At 47.9% G+C, this 27,340-nt stretch overlaps 6 protein-coding genes across 7 annotated transcripts; 1 reads left to right on the forward strand and 5 right to left on the reverse strand.

Annotated features, from left to right (window-relative positions):
• Positions 1–418: 418 nt before the first annotated feature.
• Positions 419–1,984, forward strand: LOC108025052 (DNA translocase FtsK). The gene is made up of 3 exons (XM_017095309.3): positions 419–576; positions 896–1,143; positions 1,207–1,984. Exons 1-3 carry the CDS (start codon positions 565–567, stop codon positions 1,649–1,651), a joined length of 705 nt encoding a protein of 234 aa, XP_016950798.1. The 5' UTR covers positions 419–564; the 3' UTR covers positions 1,652–1,984.
• Positions 1,985–4,144: 2,160 nt separating this feature from the next.
• LOC108025180 (uncharacterized) lies at positions 4,145–5,564 on the reverse strand. The gene is made up of 3 exons (XM_017095488.2): positions 5,472–5,564; positions 5,161–5,406; positions 4,145–4,969 (listed from the first exon to the last, which is right to left on the reverse strand). The coding sequence occupies exons 1-3, from the start codon at positions 5,487–5,489 to the stop codon at positions 4,145–4,147; spliced, it is 1,089 nt and encodes a 362-aa protein (XP_016950977.1). The 5' UTR covers positions 5,490–5,564.
• A 1,990-nt stretch (positions 5,565–7,554) lies between these two features.
• On the reverse strand, positions 7,555–9,742 carry LOC108025069 (uncharacterized). The gene has a single exon (XM_017095327.3). It carries the CDS (start codon positions 9,660–9,662, stop codon positions 8,442–8,444), a length of 1,221 nt encoding a protein of 406 aa, XP_016950816.1. The 5' UTR covers positions 9,663–9,742; the 3' UTR covers positions 7,555–8,441.
• A 1,204-nt stretch (positions 9,743–10,946) lies between these two features.
• Positions 10,947–15,549, reverse strand: LOC108025501 (putative uncharacterized protein DDB_G0271606). 2 transcript variants are annotated; one of them, XM_017096022.3, is made up of 6 exons: positions 15,252–15,549; positions 13,719–14,274; positions 13,096–13,205; positions 12,656–13,018; positions 12,065–12,538; positions 10,947–11,901 (listed from the first exon to the last, which is right to left on the reverse strand). In XM_017096022.3, exons 2-6 carry the CDS (start codon positions 14,257–14,259, stop codon positions 11,578–11,580), a joined length of 1,812 nt encoding a protein of 603 aa, XP_016951511.1. In that variant the 5' UTR covers positions 14,260–14,274; positions 15,252–15,549; the 3' UTR covers positions 10,947–11,577. The 2 variants fall into 2 exon arrangements, with proteins under 2 accessions (XP_016951511.1, XP_016951509.1); XM_017096020.2 differs by lacking the exon at positions 10,947–11,901 and having other exon boundaries at positions 12,412–12,547.
• A 1,017-nt stretch (positions 15,550–16,566) lies between these two features.
• Positions 16,567–18,193, reverse strand: LOC108025312 (fibrous sheath CABYR-binding protein). Its single transcript, XM_017095712.3, has 3 exons — positions 17,922–18,193; positions 17,782–17,870; positions 16,567–17,690 (listed from the first exon to the last, which is right to left on the reverse strand). Exons 1-3 carry the CDS (start codon positions 18,191–18,193, stop codon positions 16,882–16,884), a joined length of 1,170 nt encoding a protein of 389 aa, XP_016951201.1. The 3' UTR covers positions 16,567–16,881.
• A 60-nt stretch (positions 18,194–18,253) lies between these two features.
• On the reverse strand, positions 18,254–23,969 carry LOC108025310 (uncharacterized). The gene is made up of 7 exons (XM_017095711.3): positions 23,797–23,969; positions 23,561–23,657; positions 21,409–21,691; positions 19,519–21,343; positions 18,985–19,457; positions 18,789–18,930; positions 18,254–18,727 (listed from the first exon to the last, which is right to left on the reverse strand). The coding sequence occupies exons 1-7, from the start codon at positions 23,843–23,845 to the stop codon at positions 18,723–18,725; spliced, it is 2,874 nt and encodes a 957-aa protein (XP_016951200.1). The 5' UTR covers positions 23,846–23,969; the 3' UTR covers positions 18,254–18,722.
• Between the last annotated feature and the right edge of the window lie 3,371 nt (positions 23,970–27,340).

Here is a 27,340-nt window from a genome sequence, read left to right on the forward strand (position 1 = left end):
GGCTGCGGCTGGAAAGCTTTGGAAATAATTAAAAAATAGCTTCGTCTTGGGCTTGGGCCCGCTGCAGCCAGAAACTGGGGAACTGAGTGCATATAGCTATGTGCCTATATATATAGAAAGCAAAAGTTGGCGCTCCAAGCGAAAGAGATCGAAACTGGTAAAACGACTTGGCAACACGACCGCGATACCACTACTCGCCCAAAGTTGACTTATTGGAGCACTTAGCTCGGTTCTTGTTATTGTTACGCCGACTTGGCCGACTTGTTGTTGTTGCCCGGCGTTAATAGCCGCAGTACCAACACAATTGCACGGCGCGGAGTGCCTAGGCGGAGTCGATCGGCGATCGGCGATCCAGCGACCCAAGGTTCCCGCTCGGACTATAAAAAGCTTGGGCGGCGCCGTTGCGGAAGGCAGTTAACTCCACAATTCCGTTGCCGTCGGTCCGAATTTCCCAAACAGCCGACTTGTAAGCGTAAAGGCGCGTGTGAATCCCCTGCGAGAAAGAGAACCCCAGAGTGCAGTTTACGCTTGACAAGGATACCCAAAAAGTTTCCCACTTCCAAAATGTTCAGATTTGTGAGTTGTGTTTGTTCAAAGGGGTGTCCCCAGGGACCCCAGCAATTAAAGAGGAATTAAGAACAATTATTGGAATTAATTGAAAAGAGTGGCAGAACATTCTTACATCTTTAATGTTCAAGAAAAAGTGATTTCGAAAATCTTTAAAATGAAATTGAAATTCTTTTATATTTATTATAATTATTTGTGTTGGAATACTGTTAAATTTTAGAATTCCTTAGAATCCCTTCTCCAGAATTGAATTCCTATTAAAAGATTACATTTAAAAAAATGTTAGCACACGTCTTATATTATTATACTAATTGCGATTCCCCGACAGCTTGCATTGACCACCTTGGTGGCCCTGGCTTCCAGCCAGCACTATCACCAGGATCCCAAGACGGCGGCCATCATCAGCGAGCAGCGATACCTGTCCGGAGATGGAAAGTTCGGAGCTGCCTACGAGCAGGAGGACGGCATAAACTTCAAGGAGGAGACGGACGCGGATGGCACACGTCACGGCAGCTACAGCTACGTGGATCCCTCGGGCCAGAGGCGCACGATTTCGTACACAGCAGGCAAAAATGGGTAGGAAAAGGGCAGAGATTTAATACCCGAATTGTGGTTAACTTGTTTTAATTCCCCCCCTAGTTTCCAAGCATCTGGAGATCATCTGCCCCAGGCCCCGCCTGCTCCGCCACAGCCCGTGCCGACGGCGGGCTACCAGCCACAGCAGCAGTACCAGCCGCAGCAGTACCAGGCGCCCGCTCCCCAGCCGCAGGCCTCCTTCCGCAGCAACGACTACGGGGACGACGGCTCCTACGACCCCCGCTACAACGACCCCTCCTTCGGGCAGAACCAGCAGAGCTACCAGCAGCCCGCCCCCCAGCCGCAGTACCGCCCCGCCCCGCAGCCCGCCTACAACCCGCAGCCCGTGCAGCCGCAGCAGCAGTACCAGCCGCAGTACCAGCAGCCGCAGCCCCAGCAGGCGTACTACACCACCACCACCCCCAACCCGCACCGCTTCTCGCCGCCCGGCAAGCTCTCCCTGAACCGCACGCCCGACGGCTTCACCTACTCCTTCAACAAGGTCTAGGGCCAGCCATCCAGCCATCCAGCCACCCGGCCACACATGTTGCACCTTCTTCATTGGGGAACCCTCTTTTCTTGCGCAGCCTTCCTGCTTGGCCCCTCCCCTGTCACAGCTAGATTCCCCCTCCCTCCTTGACTCCATCAAAACTCTTGTGTGATATGTTTAAGAGCAAATTGTAACTATGTATCGTACTTCCTATATGCGTACTGTTTGTTTGTAATTTATAATCCTACACAGAGAAAATCAGATGCCATTACCCGCGGGGTATTGTCGGTAACAATTTTGAATGTTCAAAATATGATTGAAATATTTTTGAAATATAAAGAAAAACCATAAGTCCTTTTTTCTCTGTGTTTCCCCACTCTTCCTGTAATCCTTAGAAAAGCGAAGCCAATAAACTTCGAAGATGTTGATCCTGGGCCTTGGGACACCTGAGCAATTTGTACCGTAGATGTGTAAGAGCAATATACGAAGGAAACCAAGTTGGTGTCCTGCAGTCTTTTGTTTTTCGGCCAGTGGCTTAATTTAATTTCCAGCAGATTTATCTAAACACCTCGGGCGGGAACGCCCACTAAATAGTGCATTACACAACCGACTTTCGTGCCTGCAAACGGGTTTCTGTTTTCTGTTGCGATTCTATGCGGCCAACAAGGAAAGACCTCAAACGGGTTTCGCTGTTTGACAGTAATCTTGGCCAATTGTGCAAAATTCCAATGAAAATGAAATCAGCCTGGTGTGGTGGTGAGCTTACATCGGCTGAGCCGGAAAAGCATGTGCAGGTGGGGGTGGCTCGGGCTTAATAGGGGATTGGGGCACTAAATCAATTCATCTAATGGCGCTACTATTGGTCAGGCTCCAGTTGAGTTAGGTGCACTTAGTTACGTCCAAATACTGGCTCCCTTTTATGCACCATCGAACGCAAGAATGCCAGCTAATTGGCTGCTTCCTCTCACCTGATACGTTCTCACTTACAACTCAATTTGGGTAACTATATATTATACAACTTTTAATTATAAAAGTTGGTATGACCTCTCAGTTTTGTCATTAATTACAAAATAATGTGGTGAATTTTATTTTATCTTAGTAAGTTTTAATTGATGGATTGCTTATTAAATCACTTTATATACTTTAAACTTATAATTTACTTACAATTATTTTATTGGCCTTATGAGATATATGGTATGGTATTATTATCCTACACCTTGAAAAAAGTTTATAGCTTTTAAATCGCAATTTACTCTACTGTTTCTCTTAAAAAAATTAATTAATTTTTTATATGTATATTTCGTTGGCTGTGAGAATAGAATTTGTTAGACTAGAAGTATATTCCCCTGTTTTCATTATTTTTCCCTCTGTACTTTCCACATCCACCGGTTGGCATTCTTTTTCACCACCGACAACTATTACATTAACAATATTAGCAACACTTTTCAGAGCTTAGCTTTCAAGGTCAGTTTTGTTGTGGACCGAGGGTCCGGCTCGGAGTTCGGATTTTGCCTTTGGTGGCTTGGGCTGCTGTTGAAACTGCTCAGTCAATTAAGAAAATCAATTCGGTTTTGTTTCTGGCTGCTTATTGTGTTTCATGATATGCCTGTGTGCACCCACTTTTGCGGCAATCGCAATCGATGGAATTGACTTGAATTGGCTTGCTCAATTGCGGATTTTCGTTCGCTTTGCGAAAGAGGTAAAAGTCAAGAATTTACCTGGGATCGGAACAGGTGTCTCAAGGGTGTGTTGGTTCTAGTGGGTTCTCCATACGGCTATTTTTATGAATAGCACAGGTTTATGATTGACTGGTCTTATTTTTAAAATGGCAAACGTCGCGAGATTTTGCTGCGCGATCTGTGCCCCATTTATGGGTTGTGGGTGTGACGAGCCCAGCTTTCAATTAAATTGATGAGAAATTAATTTGTTTAATTAAAATGAATGATTAAATGGTAAGATTAATTGGCTAAGTGATTTAATATTATTCTTATTTGCATCAAAAACTGAGAGTTCAGAGCCACACAAATTTCTCTACGCCATATTTGGTTGGAATTTATATTGATGTACTTAAGAAGTGAATTTACGTAGTGACGAAATCTCCTCAGCAGACAAAGTGAAGTCGAGACACCCCGTGCGTCAGCTTAGACATGAACCAAAAATACCTAGGTTGCATCAACAAGCGCTAGATGGCGCCACGGGTGTTTGTAAGGGGGAACCCCAGACTATAGAAGTAAACTAACTTATTTATAACTTTTAAGGAAATAATACAATAAGTTTGATTCTCTGCATTCATGCATTGGCAAATATAATCCATTTGAATCTTGTCCAAAGAAAAATCTTGAATAATGGGCACGTGGCACTCCGTTAAAACTCAGAAAGGCAAAGTCACGCGATTAAAGTAAATGGTCTTTTATTACTTACAACTCTACTATACAGTACTACTACTCTACGTGTGTATTTCATTTTACTTTAAGTTTAAATTATAAATTCAGTAAGACTACGTGATTCCCCTTATACATTGATGACCAGTGCTGTGGATCGGTACTTCCGCTTGGGCTTGATGACGGTCTTGGGTGGTCTGTTGAGATCTCCGCTTGGAGGACGCCGCCGAGATCGGGATCCCTTGGGCGGAGGTGGGGGCGGGTGCTCGATGTACTTGCTGCGCAGGTGCCCTGGGCCGGAGAAGTTCGGCGGATAGGCCTCGAAGTCCTCGATCTCGAGATCCGGCCGCGATTCCCGCTCCTGTTCCTGCGCCTGGGCCTTGAGGAACTTCTGCAGCTTGGGATTGTTCAGCAGCTGGACCTTGATGGCCTCGTCGAGCAGTTTCTGCTGGTCCTCCAGATACGCCTCTATCTGCTTCTTGGAGGCCACATTCTTGTAGCGATCGTGGGTCTTCTGCCGAGGCACTGGAACCGGAACCACCTCATAGTCGTCGTGTTCGGGCTCATAGACACTGTACGAATTGCTGCTGGAGGCGACGGTGGCTTTTGGTGGCGGCACTAGATGGAAGGGATCAGCCTCCGCATCGTACTGCACTGGAGTCCACTTTGATCTCTTTGGGGGAGGCCCCACATCCTCCCCAGAGCCAATATGAACATCGGATCCATAGCCAGTGGCCTTTTGGATATCGGAGCCATAGCCAGAGGCCTTGTAGGGGATGGCAGTCACGTATTTCGGCTGCTTCTGGTATACGGAGGTACTCTTCTTGGGCACAGTTATCGGATGCTGGACACGGATCTGGGTGCCGATGGTGTACTCGCGGCTGTCCTGCACGGAGGACTCCCCGGAATATTCGGCGGAGTTGTAGCGCTCGCCGGAATAGTCCTCTTCCTCCTGCTGAAATATGAGAAATATTTATTAGGTATTCGAACTATAAATTGGATAAAATATTAACAACATTGTTAACACCTCTCATATTAATATCTTATGTATTTAACACTTTTAAGATGCAAATCAATTTAACAAAAGTAAAAACTTTCTTTGGAAATGCATCATATCTTATCCACTCTCTTTCAACCATAGCTCACCGATCCATAAGGCCTGTAGTGGGTCTTCTTGGGATACTTCTTGCTCAGGGGGCGGAGCTTGCTCTCGTTTGTCTGCAGATCGGCCCGCAGGTAGCCAGCAGGCCCCAGTCTCACGGGTCCTGGCAGGGAGCCCGACCCGTGGCCCGATGACGGGGACACCGAACTGAAGTAGCTCCTCCGGTAATAGGACCTAGGCGGTCTCAGTCCAGAGCAGACCGTCGCCAGCACCACCGCAGCAGCCAAGAACTGTGGGGTGAATATCCATTTAGTGACAATTGAAGACGTGTTTCTCCACAGGTGCAGCCGCTTACATTCCAGCACACCTTCATTTTGAGTGGGACGCCTTTCAGGGGGATTATGTCTTTGTGAAAACTCTCTTCAACGGTATTAGCCACCAGCGTGGCCCCAACGAAACTGAAAGTTCGGCCAACGGACGCAACAGTTTTATGCCAGCTTCCTCGAACCTGCCGCAACATGTTTTGCAATGGCAATCGCAATTGAAACCTGCCAGGTGAGCCACTCAGTACATCCAGCAGTCTGCCGATCGAAATCTCGCTTCACGCATGGACTTACTACTCACAGCACTGAGTGTGCAGCAAAAAGAGCTTGTGGCTCGCAAAGTGAGGCATCATTTGCATTTCCACTAGGAAATAGAGCGATGGGGCAGGGGGCATAAATAAAATGTTTCTTTATGGCCGTAATTACACATAACGATGGCCATTTGCCTCTTGTAACTTGCGACTGAGGGGGGATTTGGTTTGGCTGTGGTCTGTGACTCAATAGGAAAGTAAGTAAGTTGCTATAGATACGCGAAAAGTATGACAATAAAGGTAATAGGCGGAGATTGATAGCTTTTTCGAGGAGAGTAATTTGGCTTCAATCTGAGCTAGTTGGTAATGAAATATGACATACGTAGTATATGATGATAAAAAATAACAACAATTCCCCTGCCTAGATAAAAAAAAATAAATAAGCCTCTTAACTGGTTTGGCCAAGAATAGTTTGTCATTCAAATTATAAAAATGCTCATTTTAATATTTTTAATAGTATTCTACAAAAGTCAGAAATGTTAGGATTTTTGTCTAATGTTTGATAGAATTTTTTAGTAGTAGAAGAGACAAACCTACGTTTTTTAGCTCGCTGATACAAGGGCCCCTCTGTAGCCCCCGATTTCTTCAAGTGCCCACGGTCTGCCGGCACGAGCCACACACCCACTAAAAAAGCAGAAGAGCCGCCTTATCGACTTATTTGAATCAGTTTCGTCTGCAAACGGGTTTCCACGAGTATTACCCAATAAATGCGCCTTTCTTCTCCCCGCTTTTGGCCCGAAGTTCAGGTTCAGCCGGGGCAAAAACGAGCCAGGAAATGTTAGCCAGCTGGCTCGGCGTTTTGGCCTTTTTTGCCTTTTTCGCCGGTGCGCTTGGACTACTTTCTATCGGCCAGGATGCGCGATCGAAATGCGGAAGGCAGTTTGTCTTGTCCCCAGTTGGGGGAAGTGGAAGTGGACGTGGAAGTGGGATTGGGATTGGGATTGGGATTGTGCCAAAACGAAGGAGAAATGGCCATAGATACATGGACAGGGACTTGCGTAACATTTCACCACGCTTCATTTGCACAATTATGCTGCACGCTTATCCTGTCTCTGGATTTCGAATTGAGTTCCCATGGCAGCTGCAGATTGGCCGGGCAATTAAGGCGAGCCTTAATTAAATCTCGATTGAGGCCCCGTGGCGTACGACGGATAATTGCGGCACTCGGGCTGCAGTCGCCGGCCTGGCTGGACAATGGGTGGCGACTCCACTCCCCGTTCCCCAAGACAAGGTCAAGCTCAAGTTCAACACGCGTGACAATTGCCTCCACAATTGTTGCAGCTCGCATAATTTCCCGCTTCCTCGTGGAACTGCTTTAAACTTGGACTTCAACTTGACTGCCAGCTGGCTGGGTTTCCGCCGGCCTTAACAATGCCTCCAAAATGGGTTTTCTCCCCGTTTCTGAAAGTCTTTGTGAAAGGAGCTAGGGGCAGGGACCTGCGAATGGGAATGGGTATAAAAATGGGCATGGCCAGGTGAGCCGCCCAGAGCACTGAGCTGATTGCCCAGACCAGCAAATTGGCGGCGATTTAAATGAGCCGTTAAAAGCGCGGCTGGAAAGGGTGCCTCGAATTGCACTCGATCGGGTTTTTAGTGTCCCGATCAGAGGATTAGATTGGCTTGAGTGCACGCCAATTTCGTCTTATTCATAATATTTCCACTTTGATTGCAGGCTTATCAATTGAAATGAGGCCCGAAAAGGCATGTACATACCTTGCACTTGAATTTATGGCTGCCTTTCAAGACTCTCCCAGTTCCATTTCTTTTCAAATTGCCACCTTTGAAATAAATACTTCATGGACTCTTACGATTATAAGTTACTTTATTAGTTCAACTCCATAATCTTAAAAGACGACTTATAATGCTTTTCTGCCTATATCAAGTTTACGGCTTAATTGAATGCTTCCCAATGCGAAGTTCATTTGGTTATGTATCAGTTTATTAGCATATCTCTATTATAATAGATTGTTCTGCGTTGGCTTCTAAAGACAAATTAATACATGGTCGGGTTGCACAACAACAGCAATGCCCACAAATTAGTCAAGATCAAGGTTTGTTTATGTATTCAACCGCACAGAGATGACGAAGCCGACTCATTCATTCGCATGTGGGTGAAGTCAAAGTTGGGCAGATGATCGTAGAAGTGAGGCTCGAAGTGGTTGAGTTGCCGCCGTGCCTGGAAATGTTGCTGCTGTCGCTTCAAGTTGCTGCTGGGCTGTTGCTGCTGCTGCCGCTGATGTTGCTGCTTCTACTGCAGTCGCAGTCGGCGTTTTTCTCAGCTGTTGCTTTCAATTAGCATTGCAGGTTGCTGCTGTCACTGAGAAAAATGTAATATTGCATCTAGGTTGTAGTTTTGAAAATATTATACACGATAACAGTATCGCAAACAATTGTTTTTAAAGTGGCCTTTCTAAAAAATTATGTTGTGGTTTTTTGTATGGGCACTCTCTTAACTTTTTGTTTCAAAAAAATAGTCACTAAGTTATATTTTTTAGACTCGTAAAATCGTAACAATATTGTAGAGAGTTATACCTTGCATTTTTTTAGAGTTCAGCTTTACACTTTTCCCCATGTGCACGATCTTAACGCTTTTCAAACTAAAAAATAACTAATTTTCCGCTCACTTCCACAGCTTTTCTCCCCGTGTAGCTGCATTGAAAACCATGCAAACTGGAGCTCTCAATCGCCGCCTCAATCCGGCAGGCCCACGCTGATTCTCTGGCCGGCGGAGCTGCGCCGCGCCTGCGCAGTCGACTTGTCCGTCGGCGGCGCACCGCCCACCATCAACGCGTCGCCGCTGAAGCAGAGGCTGCTGCGCAGGTGCTTGCGGGGGTCGGAGGGCAGAGGGGGGTCGTCTTCGGCCAAGTCTATGGGCCCGCCTCTGGCCTGGCTCTCTGGCAATTTTGGCAAGATTTTCCTGCTCGGGCTGCCCTGATAATTGTTATTATTATTTAATGGCTTGGTCCGACTGGTTTCCATATATGAGCGATGCTGCTGACGACTTCCTGTCGGCATATTTGGCTGCTGACGGGGTCGACTCTCGTATGTGGGCTCTTCCCGATCCCCGCGATCCACACAGTCCTCCCTGTCATCGTAGTAGGCGTACTCCGCAGCCTCCTCGTTGTAGGTCACATGCTTCTTGGGCAAGCCAGGACTCCAGGTCAACTGCAATCTCCGCACGCGCTTCTCCACGTAATCGTAGGCATCCTGATCCTGGTGGGGACTTGGCTTGAGTATCCTCTTGGGCAGTGGCTGTGGCAGTGGACGGGGTCGCCGCCACTCGGGACTGTCGTTCAGCGGCTTCTTTGTGACCTTGGGCTCCAGCTCGACACTCAAACTGCGCACATCTCTTTTCACCTGCAGCTTGGGGCTGTTCTTGGAATTGAGCTCCACTTCACGTTTGTCATTGAAGTCCATTTGAAATCCATTTTTTCTTCGGGCGTTATTTTGTGTGACATTATCAGCCTCGTTTACGTAGTCGTAGAACTGGATTTTGGAGCTGTAAGCCTGCTGGCGGCGATCGGAAGTATCCTCGGATTTATTGACCAGTTCCTGGGGCCTCACCTCAGTGAGCTTGGGGGTTATTTCCCTGCGCAGTCCCCTGCCTAAGGGGGCTTTACTGCCCGTATTGGACTGCAGATTGTCGTAGAACTGTATGGATGAGCTGGCAAACTCCTTGTGAAACATGCGCCTTGTGTCCACTTCAGTTGGGGAGTCCTGAGTCGATGTAATCCTCTGCGTAGGCCTCTCCAACTGCTGGCTGTTCCTCCTCTTCACTCGATTCTCTACCGCCGAGTCCGCCCGGGAATCGTCTGGCCAGAAGAAGTGGGACTCCTGGCGGTTGCACACCTTCACCCCCTGACGCTCCACCATTTTGGGCGGCAGGCCCGTGTAGAATTTTCCATTCAGCATGGTCCCGGCGGACTGATCTTCCCGTGCTTTGTGGTCAACTCGACTGATCGGCGCCTGATCCGAAAACCGACTGACACACAAAGAATCCGGCGGAGGTTGAGAGCAAACAACATGGCTGAGATGTCGGCGTCGCCATCAGCGTTGTCACTTCTGTCGTAGGCGTTCGCTTTCGAGTTCGAGTTTGCTCAGGTGATCAGCCGGGGCCCAGACTAATTTGCGATTCTTGCGAAAAACAACTTGAGAAGTGAGTAAAAACCGGGGTTCCAGTACTTTTCAACTGTCAGATACTCTTAGGAATGAAAATATGGGAAATATTAAAAGTGGAGGTTTGAAATTGGGGCTTTCAGAGGTTTGAAATAACCTAAAAGTGTGTTGCATACTTTTCGACACCCTTAAATATTCTGTAAACAACTTGTTAAAGAAGTATTTTATGAGAGAGTTGCTTAAATGTAGCAAAGTTTTAATCTTCCTTAATAACATTGTATTGTTTTTATATGCAATCATATATATTTGTTGGTCTTTCGTAAGTTATTTAAATAGTGTCGAAAAGTATGCAACCACATATATGTTGTTATGTTTTTTTATGGGTTTCGAGATGTGCACTATACCCAGTTGAAAACTCTTCGAGCGACTTGTATTATTAACAACAAACACAAACAGCATTTCGAGGCAGAAATTTATTTGCTGCCAATGCAGCGAAGACGCGGGCAGCTACGCCAACTGCGCTGCGGCAGAGACGAGTTTCCATCTAAGGTCAAATCGCGGCATTTTTCATTTTTGGAACGAAAAATTGATTTTCGTGAGCTCAGCGTTGACCAAATGTTTTGGTTTTACTCGGCTTTTGGCCTGTCTGAATGGACCAAAAAGCGAGAATGCCGCCACAGTTGGCCAGCCAAGAATAATAATCGACTACAGCTGCCAATTATTGGGTGCTTTAATGGCTTCAATTCGGCGTTTTGGCCACAAGTGAGTGTCACTCGAGTGATGCCCAGAATGGCCAACGCTGCGAATACGTAACATTACATGATTTGAATCAGCGAGGGGCTCATTACTCTGCCAGTGTCGCAAGCCGGTATACACGACAACAAATGACATAAATAACACACTTTAAAACACAAATTGAAAGATATAAATTCTCTGTAAGGAAAGAGTAAATGCTTAATATTTATGAGTACTAGGAAAAGAACTCCTTGCACATAGTACTTCCCTTTAAAATAATTGCAAATTAAGTAACACTAGTTGCTGTAAACTAGTACCCATTTTTAAAAACTCCCTCGCTTTTATTTAATTAAATTAAATTTATTTTCGCTTGATCTTTACATGGTTTGCCATTGGAATCGAGTGGGGTGTGTGGGGAGCTTTGCTGATGGACACTACTACTGCTACTTTGGTTTTCTTTCCATTATCTTTGTATCTTTTGCTTTTTTTTTGGTTTTCCTCCCAAGTTGCGTTTAGTCGAAGACGTAATTGGAGTACGTAATTAGCTTAATGTACAAACAATGCCATAGAAACACATCAAATATCATACACGCTGGGTCTGAGTACGGGTCTATGTGGGTCCGTGTGGGTCCGTGTGGGGATGCTACTTGGAGGGTCGGTGTGCGAAGACTGCGTCGGAATGGCATCGCTGTATATCTCAGTGGTGGCTGCCTTAGGGGTAGACGGGGTTCGGGGTACTATATACGTTCTGCGGGGGGATATGTTAGGTTGCTTACACTACGTTTGATTTCGATCTCGAGCGGACTTGCTGACACGGGGAACTATGCGTTATAATCTGACATTTACAAACTTTGCTTTTGCTGGGTAGTGTTGTGGCTAAACATATACTTAGGTTCGCTCTCGGCTGCTTAAGACTTTATTTACAATTCGTATTTATAGCTGGTAGGCTGGCGAAGGCCTTTCTCTTCGATGCTGTTTACTGTTGCTGCGGCTGTTGCGGCTGCTGCTGCTGTTGCGGCTGCTGTTGCTGCTGCTGCTGCTGCTGCGGGGGCAGCAGTTGCATCGGCGACATCACTATGATGTTGGTGGCTCCAGCGGCTGCGTGGCCGTAGTCCAGAGGCTTCTGCATGGCCTCCACGTCCAGATCCGGAGCCCGGGTGATCACGCAGTACTGGTTGCCGTTGTAGGTGACGATGGGCATGCCGTGTTGCATGTTGCTGGCGTGCTCGCTCAACTGGGCCTGCATGTAGGTGGCCGCCGTTGGCGAGTTGGCAATGATGTGCGACACCGGCACGGACACCTGGATTTGCGGGGAGAGGGGTAAACGGAAGGGTAACAGAATACAGAATGCGGAAATGGTCAGATTTTCGGTGTTCAATGTTGCTGTTGGCTGTTGGTGTTGCTGTGGCTGTGGCTGTTACTGTGGCTGTGGGGTTTTCAGTCTGGTTTTAATAGGTAGTTACTTCTTGGCTTTGGTTGTTGCCGTTGTGGTTGCTACTACTATTGTTATTGTACATAGGCGCACTGGTCTGTTGTTGCTGCTGCTGTTGCTGCTGTTGCTGCTGTTGCTGTTGCTGCTGCTGCTGCTGCTGCTGCTGCTGCTGTTGCTGCTGTAGGTGTTGCTGGTGTTTTCTGGCTGCCTTCTTCCCATGGGCCACATGCTGCTGCTGTTGCTGTTGCTGCTGCTGCTGCTGGTGTTGCTGCTGAGGAGGATGTTGCTGCTGCTGCTGCTGCTGGTGACTGGCATTGAGTATCATCTGGTTTTGTATGATTATCTTCTGCTTGCGCGCTTGGGCCTCCATTTGAATTTGGTTTTGGTTGGCATCCATTTGGTAGCTGCGATTGCTGTTGCTGTTGCTGCTGGTGGTCTTAGCAATGACTCCTGCCGCCGCTGCTGCTGCTGCCGGTTTTGTTGACTCTGCGACTAGCCGTTCCGGCTGTCAATACTAAAGTTTGGAATAGAGGTAAAACAGCCGGTTAAGTCCGTTCTGAAGGCGACAAAAGTGCATCCTGGGCTCGTTCCCAACCAGGAGTGTCTACCGACATCTTCTCACCTCCAGATGACTCTTGGCGTGAATGGACCACTCGTCCCGACTCGAGAACATCCTGCCGCACAGCTCGCAAGTCCAGGAGAGCTGCTGCTGGTGATGCGGTATGATGATGCCGGGAATGGACGTCGGCGCCCCCTGAGCGGATTGCACTATGATGTTCTGGGCGGCCACCTGGACGGCCTGCTGCTGCAGCTGCAGCTCCAGGCTCTGCTTGTTGTCCTCCGGCGGCGGATCCGGCTGCTCCTTCTTCTTCACCATGTTGTTCAGCCGCTTGCCCAGGGGCGCTATATTCGTGGGCGTCACGTGCTTGAACTTGTTCATGTGGATCACCAGCTTGTCCCGCCTGGCGAACGCCTTATTGCACACCTGAAACGGGGAGTCGAGAGCGAGGGTCAGAGATTGAGGGGCGCCGGAGGTCGCAGGGGCTCGAGGGCAGCTTATACTTCACAAATATAGGGCTTCTCGCCGGTGTGGATGCGCATGTGGATGGTCAGCTTGTCCTTGCGGGCGAGTCCTTTGCCGCAGACCGTGCACTCGAATGCCTTATTGGTGGCTGGAAAAGAGGAGAGGGTTTCGATTAAAATATGTCAGCGACTGCAGAAAACCCTGATTATGTTCCACATCTATAACAAATTTCAAATCAAAATGACATTGGTTACATTTAATTCATTAGTAATTTAATCAATTATGAATTTATTGGGTAATTGTCATAGATGAGTAGTGAGTTGTTGAGTTGTTTTACACTTGATGTGAGTAAAAATAGAAATGAATCAGTGGATTGTTGTTGAGTTTTCATTGGTGAATTCAGTTTTGAATTGTTCAACAATGAATTGAATGTTACAATGTATTTCTTGATATCTTTTAAAAACGATTTAAAGTTCGTGGAAAATAACAGAATATATAGATGACTCAATATGCATGCAATCCTTGGTGACTTAAGTGGATGAATTCATTGTTGAAGTTTATGGTGAATTTAAATGGTTGAACTCCTAGATAGCGCTAGCAAAGAACTGTTTATCCTGAACCTTTAGAAAAACCATTTAAAAAATAACATTGCAGTACTCACACTTAGAGGGATTTGTCTTGCGCACCCCCGAGGATGCCTGCTGCACCTGTTGCAGGGCCTTGAGGCGGCTGGCGGGGTGCATGGAGCCCCCCTCGACGTAGGGCTCTGTGAAGGGGATGAGGTTGGGCTTGGGGATGTTGTAGGTCAGTTGCTCGGCCGCCGACCAGGTGCCCAGGCTCTGGAGCACCCTGACGCCGCCCTCGAAGCCCATTCCGTCGTCCGGAACCGTGAAGGTGCTCTCCCCCGCCGCCGCAGCCGCCACGCTGGAGGAACTGATCTGCGGCACCTTTATGGTGGCCGCATAGTGCTGCTGCTGCTGTTGCTGCTGCTGCTGCTGTTGCTGCTGTTGTTGCTGCTGCTGCTGCTGCTGTTGCATGTTGCCGTTGTTCTGGCTGTTGTTGTTGTTGTTGGCCGTGGGGGAGTTCTGCTGCTGCGAGGTCTGCTGCTGCTTGAACTGAATCGCCGCCTGGGCCATTTGCTGCTGCACCGCCATGTGCGCCTCGAGATATGCGTTCTTCTGGGCAACCGTCATCTTGTCCATGTTAACGGCGCCGTTCTGGAAATTGTGAGGAAAGTAATTTGTTTAATAATAAAATAAAGGTAATTTTTCCAGAACAATATTTTTTAGCGTACGTAGTACTCATACAAATATTGGCTCCTTTTATTATCTAAATTTTAGTTAGTACATGAAAAGTACCTTGATCTTGTATGCTATACTATGTATTATTATTTAAATCTTTTTAACATGTTGGATTCTAAACCATATGCGTCCCCCTATCTCAACTATAATAATAACCACTGTTGAATAATCTATGATAATATTATTTGGAATACATTCATGGGATCTCTGGCTCTGCAAGGGTATTCCGATCACCGTCAGCCTTTCCGTTCGTCTTATCGGCCCGATCCCATTCCGTTCCCGGAACCCCGGCAATGCCACCCCTAACTGCAAGCTGTGGGGGAGTGTGGTGTGCGATTGTGCGAGTGTTGCGAAATTTCGCCAGCGTCGGCGGAGGCAGAGACACCCCCTTTCAGGGGGAAAAGCACTCGACTCGACTCGACTCGGCCTGCCCTTGCGCAAAAATTTGTGACTTGAGCTTTTCCCAACCCAAGTCTCGGGCTGTTGGATTGCCACCCCCTTGTGGTTGTGTGTGTATGCCGGCCGCTTCTTCCTCTTCCGTTTCTTCGGGCTTCCTCTTCTGCTTCTTCAGCCTTCTTGGGCCCGTGGTTTGAGGCTTTTCCGAGTCTGCCCGGACTTATTTTTAAGCGCGCTATAATTTAGCCACTACTCTTGAGTTTGAACTTTTCCCACCTTTTTCCGCCGACACTGCACTATATCACTTGGCTATTTTTAGCTCTCGACGGCGGTTTTGTGCCTCTTTTGAGGCGCTTTTTAGCACTTCCTTAACCCACCACCGCCCCTTTTCGCTCGCCTGGCCGTTGACATTTTCTTTCGCATTTTCACTGCCAGTTGGTGGGGTTTCCCCGTGTTTTGCCGCATTTTCTTTCGCCTACGCTGCGTTTTGCGCTTACCACACTTGAAAATCAATACGAAATTGGTCGCTGCTTTTCCGATTTTCCGCTTTTCCTCGACGCGAATTCGGTGGAAATGCTGAGCCGCCAAGGATTCGCCGTCGTCTACTTCCCAGCGCCTATTGTTTGTGTATGTATTGCGAAAACGAAACCGATTCACTTCTCTTCTCTGCCACTTTTTTGGCTCGACGTCGACGCGAAAGCTCCGCGGCCTCACACCCCTGGAAATATTATTATTTTGAGTAATTATTTGTTATTCTTGGGGGGCGCAGGACGCAGGACGTGGGCTGTGGGCTGTGGGACGCAGGATGCGAGCAGAGCGCAGGCAGACAGATACCGACTGTCGATTTGCTTTTGCCTTCCGACCAAAAGCGGAAGCGGTACGTTTCGCAGGGCAAAAGCGTTGCATACCTCACGGCGTCCGAGCGGAAGAGCAAGCTTTCGCTCTCATTCGCTCTCATTCGCTCTCATTCTCTCTCCGTCCCTTCTCCCCACCCCCATTCCACTCCCACTGTTCCGGTGGTGGCTGCTGGGAACAGTGGAACGAGGGAACGGCCCGGCATTGAAACGCACAGCCGCAGCAACAACATCAACTGCAGCACCAACAACCTTTCGCAACCTCAACTGCTGAGGTGGCTCAAAGGGCCACAGTGGTTAGGATACTATGGAAAAACCTGATATGAAAGGTGTCTTATAAACCCCAAGAAACACTTTGGGATGACGAAGGTAATAGTGTTATTTTTGGATATCAGTTTTAAATCTTTTTTCAGTGCTGACTTAAGTATAAAGGACTATTAATGCATTTTACTTTTGAAGTTTATACTTTGGAATTTTTCATAGAAACATATATTTTTATAAAAGTTTTTAAGATCTATTCTATATACCACTGTGCACAGCTTAGACGCTTGTTTGGTTAGCCTAGTTCAAGGTATTCACCTGCTGAAGGTAGACTAGCACCTGTGTTCCGAAAGCTTGAGCTTCTCTTTGTTTTTCTGGCAAAAGTGCCACATACTGCTATTATCTCCAAGATAAAGTTAAGACCACTTTTACCCACCTTTAAAAAGTCTAAGCTAAGGTTTATTACTACATACAAGACACTCTTTAGGAATAACAACACCCTTTCCAAATTAAATTAGTTATCCAAGATCGATAGAACACCAATTGACCGCAATTAGCCCCTGCTAAGTCCATTGTGTTCCCTATAACTGGGTTAAATGCAACCACATTGCAGGACACTTTGCATCGCCGAAAGTGTGCCACATGCAACGCACACTTCCGCCCCGAAAGCTGGCCCATAAATTTAATTTGATTTCATTGTTTGTTTTATTTCTCTAGAATTTTTATTGGGCGCTTGAAAGGGGGGAAAAAATGCCATTTGCTGGCGGGAAGTTGGAGGCTAAAAAGCTGTTGCTCCTGTTGACGTTGCTGCCGTGTGGGATGCACTTTTGGGGAGGCATAAAAAACTACGGAACCTCCTTCCGAAATTCTGCGAGTGCGCAATTGCCATTTGAAGGTGGTTTTCCTGGTGCAATGGATGTGGTGTTGCTGGAATGGCGCGCGTTTCAGTCCATTTTTTTTCTATGCTTCAACAAACAAATGATGGGGCAACAGGTGCACTAGAGAGCTGAACTTATTCTGCGGGTGGAGCTTCCTCTGCCGGAGCCTCCTCGCCTGCTGGGGGTGCTTCTGGAGCAGCCTCTGCCGCGGGTGGAGCCTCCTCCGCGGGCGGAACCGCTTCTGGAGCTGCAGCAGCTTCAGCTGGCTCCCCAGCAGCAGTTTCACCCGCCTCCGATTCCTCGTCCTGAGCTGCTGGCAGCGGTGCTGCATCGTGGACACTCCTGTCCGACTCCACATCCGAGCCACCCGCCTCGCCCTCGTGCTCCTCCTCCAGCTCGAACTTGAACTCCTTGCTCTCCTGCTCCTCCTCCTCCGGCTGGATTTCCTCGTAGACCACCACCTCCTTCCACAGGATCTCCTCGTCCACGCAAACCTTCTCCTCGTCGTGCGGTTCCACTCGCTTGCTGAGTTCCAGTTCCGAGATGCAGGGCTCGCTCCTCTCGAACCCGCCACAGGTGACACACGAACTGGAGGAGAGTAGCATCGAGGAGTGCGGCGATGTGGAGGACAGGGGCGAGCTGCTGCTCTGGGTCTTCTTGGCCCGGGGCTGGGCACCCCTCGCACTCGGCTTGGGGGCATAGGTCATGGTGGTCTGCTGCGACTTGTCCTGGATGCCCACATCGGGTCGCTGCTGGCACTGGTTGGTCACTTGCGGCATCTTCGGGTTGCTGCGCACCAGGTAGTCGGACAGGCGCACCTTCCAGTTCTCCTGGCTGCAGTCCACGTTCTGCATGATGTCGTAGATCTCTTGGAGTAGCGGCTTCAGCATGGGTCGGTTGCAGAAGTTGTTGTGGTCGAACATCTGGTGCGGCTCGTGGATATCTGGGAATATTCAATCGTAATGAAATACCGAAAGACCAGGTAGAATAGGATATAAAACCGTATTGTGTACTATCTTTAAGATCCTACTTACAGTTTGGAAAAATAAAGTTTATCTCACGGGCCACGCTGTAGCTATTTTTGGTGACGTGGATATTCCGTTCCAGCTCCGATGCGGAGCCACTAAGGATTCAGTCTTAACAAAAGAAGCAATCACTACAACCCCTGACTCACAAGTAGCAGATCATGATGTTGAGCAGCTCCTGCACGGCGTTCTCCTTGGTGACTATGAAGGCCTCGGAAACTCCCTTGGAGAGGAGAATGACCTCCAGCATGAAGCCCTTCTCATCGGCGTAGTCCGCATAGAACTCGGCGGCTGTTTCCGGCGAAAAGGCGATCCTGCGGTTGCCCTGCAACTGGAATCCCTCGCCCAGCAGCTTCAGGAGCACCGGACGCCGCTTGTGCAAGTAGTCCGGCTTGATGATCAACAGGGAGTTCTCGAACATATCGGCTAGGAAATATACACGCGCACCCAGGGAATGTCCAATAAGGTGCTGCTTTGTCGGTTTAGTTTTCTTTATGATTTATAAGATCAATGTTCGTATTTTACACAGTTTTCTTTGATACCTTAAACTACACACTGCTCAGCTGACTTCGGACTGATGGGGATATCGATACAAAGCTAGTGGCTTGTGGATTTCGCTAATTCGTATATTGAAAGTACGTGTTAGGTTACTGCTTAGTGTAGGTTTTAGTTTTAGTTAAGTTTCACTTTTCTTCAGCCGGGTTTGAGTGCGTTTATAAAATCAGTTTCATCACAAATTCTCCTAACAAATTTAGAGCCAAAAACCAGGGTACGCAAACGGAAAGTAAGTAAATATGTTTCATTTACAATAAATCGTATAGAATGTAAACAGATATATGTAAAGGTATAGGCATATATAAAGCGTTGGATCGGCTCCTCCTCCTGCTCATCAAACCTTCTGCTAATCCTGCTCCTCATCCTCCTCGCTTTCGCACATCACAACGCATCGCTTAGGCTGTTGGAGAAAGTAAAGTTAAAGGGTGTTTATTTTTGGGGGCTACAGTGGGTTGGTTTACCTGAAATTCTGGCAAAGGCCAGCGAAGACTTCTCGCTATCGAAGCACTTGCCGATCTCGGCGCAGACATGCGACTGATCCACGTAGGATCGCTGAGCCAAGTTCTTAAGGCTGTTGCCATAGATGGAGATCATCTCAGAGCACTGAAATGAAGATAGTTAAAGATTTCTCTTCCATAAGGGGATATGTAACCTTACAATCTTGTAGTACTTGGCTGGCAAGGTCTCGCAGGCCACCGATGTCATCTGCAGGGGGGTCACGTCCTTTGCCTCATCCTTCTTCTCGCGCAGGAAGGGCAGCAGGGCCTGGCTCACTCCGTGGCACACTCCGCACTCCACCACCTCGTCGGTGACGGCCACGCTGAAGCAGAGCTGCATTTTCTGGCACACCTCCTTGGGCGGCACATCGCTCAGCAGCTTAAGAACAGCATCAGCATATCCCTCCACGAAGGCATCGCACTGCTTGCGAACGGTGCCTGGCAGACGGTTGCAGACTGCCTCGATCGCCTTCTTGATTTCGGCCTGCTCGGTCTTGTTCTTCAGATCGGCCTCCAGTTTGGTCATGATGAACTCGCAGAGGACGCAGGTGGGCGGCTCCTTGATGCTGGACGCCTTGATGTCCTGGTGGGGCACGGCAATCACGTCGTACTTCAAGGCCTCGTCCACCTCCACTATATTAGGATACGTTTTTTGTTAAAATGAAAAGTTGCGCATTTAGAATTCAAGACTCACGATCGTCCAGATCAGCCAGGACGCACATTCCCAACTCGATGCAGATCAGCTTGGGGTCCATTTCCTTGAGCAGCAGATCGGCGATCTTGTCGCCGTACTTGTCGATGACCTTGTGGCACTTTCCGGCCAACGGCTTCTTCATCCTGTCGCAGGACTGCTCCAGGATCTGCTTGATGCTGTCCTTGGTGGGGTGCTTGCCCATGCGCTTCTCCAACTCCTTGACCAACTCCTCGCAGATCAGACAGTTGGGGGCGGCGGTGAATCCTTCGTCGAAGGCGAACTGAATGGGCAGTTCCTCCAGGGACTCGATGTCGTTGGAGCTGATCTCCTCGCTGCTGGACTTGTCCTCGCCATCGACATCGTCCTCCAGAGCAATGCCCAAGTCGCTGAGAGCATCCGTGGTCTTGTCGCAGAGCTTCAGTTGCACGCAGATCTCCTGAGGCTTGAAGTCCGTGATCAGCATGTCGACCAGCTCGTTGGAGTAGGTGTTCACAAAGTCCACGCACTCTTCCTGCAGATTCTTGGGCAGATGGGTGCACAGGCCTTTCAGTACCTTCTTGATGTTGTCCTTGGACTTGTTGTCGCGGATCTTCATCTGGGCCTGCTCGACGGCAAAGAGGCACAGCGGGCAAGTGGGCGAGTCCTGTTCATCGCTGATGGGCACGGGATGGAACACCTCGACGTCGTCCTTCTTGGGCAGGTTCTTCGGGCACATCTGCATGTAGGGGCACACGGAGCGGGGATTCAGTCCCTGGACGAGCAGGGCAATCACAGCATCGCCGTACATCTCCACGAAGTTGCGACACTGACCGGCGACTCCCGAGGGCAGTTTGGTGCAGATGTTCTCAACGGTGTGCTTGATCTCGTCATCGGTGGCCGGGGTGGCCAGAGTTTCCTGGATGAAGTGCAGCAAGTACTCGCAGAGGGTGCAGAGCTCTCCGCCCTCCACCAATGCTCCGGGGTTAGCGGCTCCCATGAGGTGGTCGATGGGCAGCTGCATGTCCATGATCTCCTGCTGGCTGAACTTGGGCTCACTGGCGCCCAGATGCTTCCGCTCGTGCTTCTCCAGCTTCTCGATGGTGATCTTCACCTGGGCGGGCTCAATAACAGGCAGCAGCGGCATGATGGGAGCATCCTTAATCGAGGAGGCAGACTGCTTCTGGCAAATGCCGATCATGCAGCAGGCTCCGTTGGCATCCAGCTTGTTGACCAATGTCTCATAGATCACGTGGTAGTACTGGTCCACGATGCTCAGGCACTCATCCTTGAATCCCTTCGACTGCTTGCAGAAGCCCTCCATAACCTGCTTGAACTCGGTCTCCGTGGTGTTGGCCACCAGAACATCGCGCAGGTGCTTCACCAGCTGCTCGCACAGCTCGCAGGGAATGTCATCGCCAGCATCCAGGGCCACCAAGGCCTCCGTCGGCTGCTTGTCCTCCTCGTGCTGGTGATATCTGGAGGCGCACACTCCGGACACATGGCACACGGCATCCGAGGTCAGGTGCTTGCTGACATGGTCGTAGATGTCATTGAAGTAGGTGAGCACAATGTTGGCACAGGCGTCGGAGAAGCTGGACAGGGATCCGCACACATGGAGCATGGTTTCCACCATGTCATCGCGGTTGGTGGCCTCGAACTTGGAGTGCATAATGCGGGACAGCATGTTGCAGTTGCCGCAGGAGAGTTGGTTGGGCTGCCAAGTCAACTCGGTCTCCTCCGAGCTGTCGTCATCCTGGGCGGTTCCATCAAGGCCCGACTGAATGCCTTGCCTAATCAGCTCATCCATGTAGGCACTGTTGCAAAGTCCGGCCACAGAGCAGACTTGCTGAGGGTTCAAGAAGGTGATGTATCAGTAAGGGTTTGAGGAGGACGTGCTATGCCAAAACTCACATCGGGGTTCATTTGGGAGGCCAGGGCCTCGACCAGCTCGGGCAGGAAGTCGTCGGCCACCTTGATGCACTCCTTCTGGACCGGCTTGATCGGAATCAGCTTGCAGGAGCCCTCGAAGACCTCCTTGAGCTCCTCCTCGGTCTCGTTGCTCTTCAGCTGGTCGCGGGCCTGGGTTACCATGTCCTTGCATATCTTGCAGATGGAGTCCGTGTCCACGGCGACCTGCTGGGTCTCCCAAACGGTTTGGATGCAGTGCCGGGTGGCATGGCATTCCCTGGAGTTGCTGTGGGGGAAGAGCGGTCAGAAGTGTTCCCTTAATGGAAAGATAAGCCATGAATAACAAATACAGTCAGTACAAATACAGTAAGCTGATCGTGCAGAATGCCGCCGCTTGGATCAAATGACCCGCATTCGTAATCGACTGACCGAGGCGAAGGCGACGAGTCAGCAAAGATCAGAGTCCACTGAAAGGGAGTAACCCTAGGTTCTTCTAGAGCGCACCCGCAGCTCACATGATTCTCGGGGGTATTGTGTTGGATATAGTCTACACAGGATGTGAATAAGCGTGGCTTTTCATTAAAGACTGTTAATTTTATTAGTCATGGAGGTTTTTTGAGTCCCAACATAAGATTTTCTCTCAAAAGGGGATGGACTTAAAGAAGCCTTCCGAGAGGGAACGTCTTGGTACCCACTCTTGTGTGGAAAAAGTAAAGATAATAGCTTTCTGAAAAGCTTTTTCACTTCAGATACCAAACATAAACAAACAATATTATATATCACATGAAAGTATTGACTCAACTTCAAGCGACTTATCGATTCGATCGGAAAAGTGCTAATTCCTATCACCATCAAAAGACGTCTGTGCTGGAACCATCAGGAACGCCGAACAAAGCGTCGGGAAAGCAAAAAGCAGCCAGATAAGCACGGAAATAAACAGTTGATACATATGTATGATAAGTGTGATATATACGGGGTATCTGCGTATATGCAATATTCACGGGGCTGCGCATTCACAGATATTGTTTTTGAAATTTCTGCAATGGCGACGTTTTATTTTCGTGGCTCCACACTTTTTCGCCGTTAATTGTCAAACAAAGAAACAGCTAAGAGTCTGAAATGGAGGATTTCCTCGCCGTTTAAAAATAAATCAATCGATAAACAAAGGAACTACGGCCAGTGATAAGCGATGGCTGGGGCATAGTGGCCCAGGCACTGCTCTTATTTTAATAATTAGTAATCCACAGAGCGGAGAGACTGGCTCCCAGTGTTACACAAGTACAGTGGGCCCTCTGAGACCCCAACAAACAGTCGAGTTCCCACTTGAAATAGTGTTTTATGAGGGGTTCCCATTGCCTAAAGTCAGATAAGCATCCGAAGTGTGGTTATTTTGGGATGATATGCCTGAAAATTGCACTTCTGGACGTTCCCCTGCCCGCGGGATTAGTCAGAATCCGCTGATAGGAAACAACTGTGGCCGCTTACAACACCCCCTTAGCGATGATAAATAAAGCAATCAGGAAGGGAAGGGGTTTCAGAGTGATCCGAACTTTGGGATTACTCACCCGAGTAATCATGGCGATAAAGTTTTCGCCCCAACCGTCTGCATTTTGTTAATTTGATTTAAAGCGAGTGCGAAGACAAAGGCAATGCAGAAACGCGGAGGATATGGGAAAAGAGAGCATTGCGAAAAGTACACTGAGAGAAAATAGTCGGATATGAATCTAGACAAATTGCCAAAGCAACTGAAACACTTTGTGCCCTCGAACCAGTGGTATGATTAGGAATTGATAAAAGTAATCTTTACCATAGGGTTGAATACTACAGAGAGAACCACTCATGAGGGTTCTGAATATTCCAGATCTTCCAATGGGATCAGGCTTGTTTTTCTCGCAGTCCACTGGCCAAAAGAGGGCCAGTGTTAGTTGCAATAACAGGGGTTATCAGCCAGTGAGCTCCATAGAGCACAGTCCGATTCGATCCGGGCGATAGGCTTATCGGCGGGGAGACAAAACAAAGGAGACAATGGGCACATGAAAGGGGCAGTAGAATAACGACGTACCGGGTGGGGTCAAAGGGGTTGGCCGCCCCTTCGAGACCTTTCGCGGGGTCCGATGACCCAGCGCTTGTCCGGGTCTCCCGCTGGCCCACTCACCTGAAGTTGCCGCACCAGTACGAGGGTCCCCAGGTGCACCTGCTGGCTCCCAGGAGTGGCTGCTCGCCCCCGATGGGCGTGGCGGCGGCGAAGAAGCCTGCGGAGGGCGGAGAGCAAACAAAGAGGCGATGAGTGGGGGAGAGGGGAGCAGGTGTGGGGTGCCCAGTGCGAATACGCAATTAGCCATGACTAAACCACTATCGCGGCGCCCACTGTACGACGCCATTGGCACTCACCGGAGGCGCAGAAGAGGCCCAGAACGGCCAGAAGGCCTGCTCGCTCCATGATCGGTTTTACTGTACTGCTCTGGTGGGTTTTCGCTCGAGTAGGCTCCTCTGTTTGCGAATGCGGGTGGCTTATTTCTGAGAAAAAATTGGAATTGCAGTTGCAGTTCAGGGCTGAGAAAGTATCAAAATACCAGTACAACGATAGGCGGAGAAAAAATACTCGTCAGTAAGTAACGTTATTGTCACCGATATACCGTTACTATTGCTACTTTTAAAAACATCGGAAAACGTAAGTGTCAGCACACATAAGAGCCACGTAAGACGACGTAAGTGTCAGTAAAAAAGGGAGACAAGAAATCCCAGTTATTCGCGAGGAATGTGCAAAATATGTCAATACATCGATAGTTTTGCTAAAAAATAATCAATAAATATCGTGATTTTGTTCACAACGTAAGTGAGGGCTGGAAAACATATCGAAATGTTGGGAATAAAAATACTCGACTATCGGTATTTTTAAAATATGGTGTTAGATTTCCTAATTGGTCACACTGATTTATGGCGCGCGAGATTTTTAAATTAAATACTGGCAACTCTCCGATTTTATTATTCACTTAATGAACAAACATGATGATGTCTATTTAATGCGTATAAAGGCACTTTTTAAGCACTGAATTACTACAAAGAGGTCTCCACCTTAATGGTCGCTCAATTTGTAAAGTGGTGCTGATTTCAACATATGCATTTCTCAAGATTGTAAACACTGTATTAAGCATTAAAATGTAATAACAAATATCAATCCCATTATCACCACGATAGGTTGGATGTAGAGTAGAAAATACAGCGACTCGCGCGATTTGAAACTGGTGGTTCTTGTCTCAGCTGTGATGCGAGGTGTATCCGCTAACAGCCACTGTTAAATCTTAACATTTCTTGGCCGTTAACTATTCAAATGCAGCAAGTTCAAAATGTACTATTTATTTGTAATGAAAATGATTATAAGCATTATTCCTGATATTTTTTTCACTTTTCAGAAAATTGGTTTTTAAAGCTGAAAACGCACTAAACTACCGATTTTATTTCACCTTAAAATAGCTAACAAAAATGAAAGTAATGCTCTGTTTCCGGAGGTGCAGTTCCGACTTTCTTTCTGCCAGGAATCTGAAACATAAAATAAATGTACAAATTCTTTCATGAAACTTTCGAATCAAACCTATATTTTGTTACAGCAAACATAACAATCAAGATTGCCGTCATATAAAGTATCAGTACACTCGCCTTCAACTTATTAGCTTAAATTGACAGCAGGGAAGGAAATTACATGTGTTGGACCCATAACAATTTATCAAATCACTCACTCACCGGCCGTGCGAAACCTTCACCATGCGCAAGTGCCTCAAAACATATTTATGGTTAATCGATTGCAATCCGCAGATTTAATTACAGAGTGCCGCGGCGAAACTATGACAATAACCATCAGCGATGTTCTTGAACTTAGCGCGGTTATTAACGCCCCTTTTGCTCAGCCCCATCGCTTAACCCCCTTTGGCCGGCTGCCTTACGTGGGCTAGCAGGCACATGATTAAATTCTATTGTAAGTGCGGGTTAATTGATGTGAGCCTGCCGAGATGTAAGCTCGTACACCTCGGCGAAAATGCATCCCCCCGGCAATTGTTATTCCGGCGATGCCCACAGTGTAATTCTCGATTTCAGGTGCGTATCGCGATCTGTGTGAGAAACATCTTGAAGATACGTTCGAAAGAATGCCAGACACATTCTCAGGCGATTGAAAGTCGAGGTCACCTGGTGGCCGCAAGCCGGAGTCGGCGGTTTGGCCAACGAAATGCCAAATGCAGGCCCGATCGGCCAGTACGGCCATAACATTAGCTATATCTGTGTCAAAACCAGCGATTCGGCTGCTCAGGGGCCTAGAAGGAAACCTGAAACCCGTCGTGTTGACCGTGGATTGCATGCCTGCCCCTGGCGTGCATTTCGGTTCTTTGGCGGGGCTTAACCCCGAAGTGCCCCTGAAGGTGTGCAGAAGGGAAAAATCTAGTAACTAAAATTTAGAATAAATATGGTAATATTTTGTAATAGTTTCAAGAACAAATGGTGCTGTTCTTTGTCCTATATCTTAGGTATCTTAGGTATCATCCCTATAAATTGATATTAAAATAATAAGATGCATTCTACTTCATTACGATTTCAGTTTCTGTTCTCACTAGCCAAAAAAGTTGTGATTTGCTCCTCTCGACAGATTTATGACTCTCGAACTCAGCGGGTTAATTGCAGCCAGACACTGCACTTGACCATTGACAGTGAAGTCTGTCCAAACAAGACGATATTGTGGCAATTAGTGGACCGCCAAAGAACAATCAAGTTCAACTGTGAAGTGGGAATTGAGCAATTACCGCGCTTATAGGTAAGAACCGTAAATCATTTGGCTAACTCTTATTTTCGAGATTTCAAGAGCGAGCTAATTGGCCGCTTTTTATCTTTTTTATGGCTTTCATAAATTTACTTAAATTTTATTTTCATAATAAAGTTTGCTGGACCTTAAAGGTAGCAGCCAAAGCAATCTATCTGAAGTCGAAAAAGAATTAACTTCACCAGTGAAAGTGAATTTTCCGCCAGTTCACACGCTGAAACACAAAATATACAAAATCAAGAGGCAAAGGTACGTAGAGTTGCGTGACCCGCGGAGAGATTGTACCGAGATTTACCAACTCTAATTGCCGCGATTGCCGAGTGCGTCACATAAGGCCCGTCTAATGGCTGAGTGTTTTATGGCCACTCCGGCTGACCTCTTGGGCAACTTCCCTTCGCACGAAGTCTGGCCGAAAGCCCGGCTACTCTGGGGTAGTATCTTTGAGAGCCGACAGCCGACGACTAACTACCGTGCGGAAGTGAACTTGACCTTATCGAGGGGCTGAAAGACCGCTAGCCAAAGCCGAAGGCGAGCTAATCAATGCGGCCCCAACTGCTGGCCATAATTTGTGAGTCAAATGCCCAGGTGCCATGATGGCAATAAACGAACGGAACACATCGCCCAAAAGCAAGGCAAGAGCAGAAACAGTTGTAGTTATAGTTAAGATCTGCAGCTCTTTGGTGCTGACTATCCGCGAAGGCTTCTCGACTTCTTCCGCACGTCCAGCATCCAGATCAAGTTCAAGTATAGCTAAAGATGGCGAAGTGACCCAAGCTGAAGAGACCATGCTAGCTTTGACCCATTGAACTGCTTTGCGGGGGACCGAGCATGCTTTTGGTGAAAAGCAAACACGTTTGGCACGCGTATTTCTATACATACGATAAAAAGTGAATGAACAACACACGCCAGCAGATAATACTCGTAAGATGTCAACAACCGTTAACCTTTTGTTCAATATGCAAATCGGCAAAAAATTAGGCGTTTAAATTTATTATTTAATATAATTAAGAGTTTCTCAGGTGCACAAAAATTACGAACGCTCCATTAAAACACGCTAAAACCATATTTTTAATCTGATTTCTGTTATGCAATCAGATGGTTATTATTTAATTTGAATTTATTGCAGAG

This window comes from Drosophila biarmipes, chromosome 3R (assembly GCF_025231255.1).
Source record: "Drosophila biarmipes strain raj3 chromosome 3R, RU_DBia_V1.1, whole genome shotgun sequence".
In the NCBI taxonomy this organism is placed as follows: Eukaryota; Metazoa; Arthropoda; class Insecta; order Diptera; family Drosophilidae; genus Drosophila; species Drosophila biarmipes.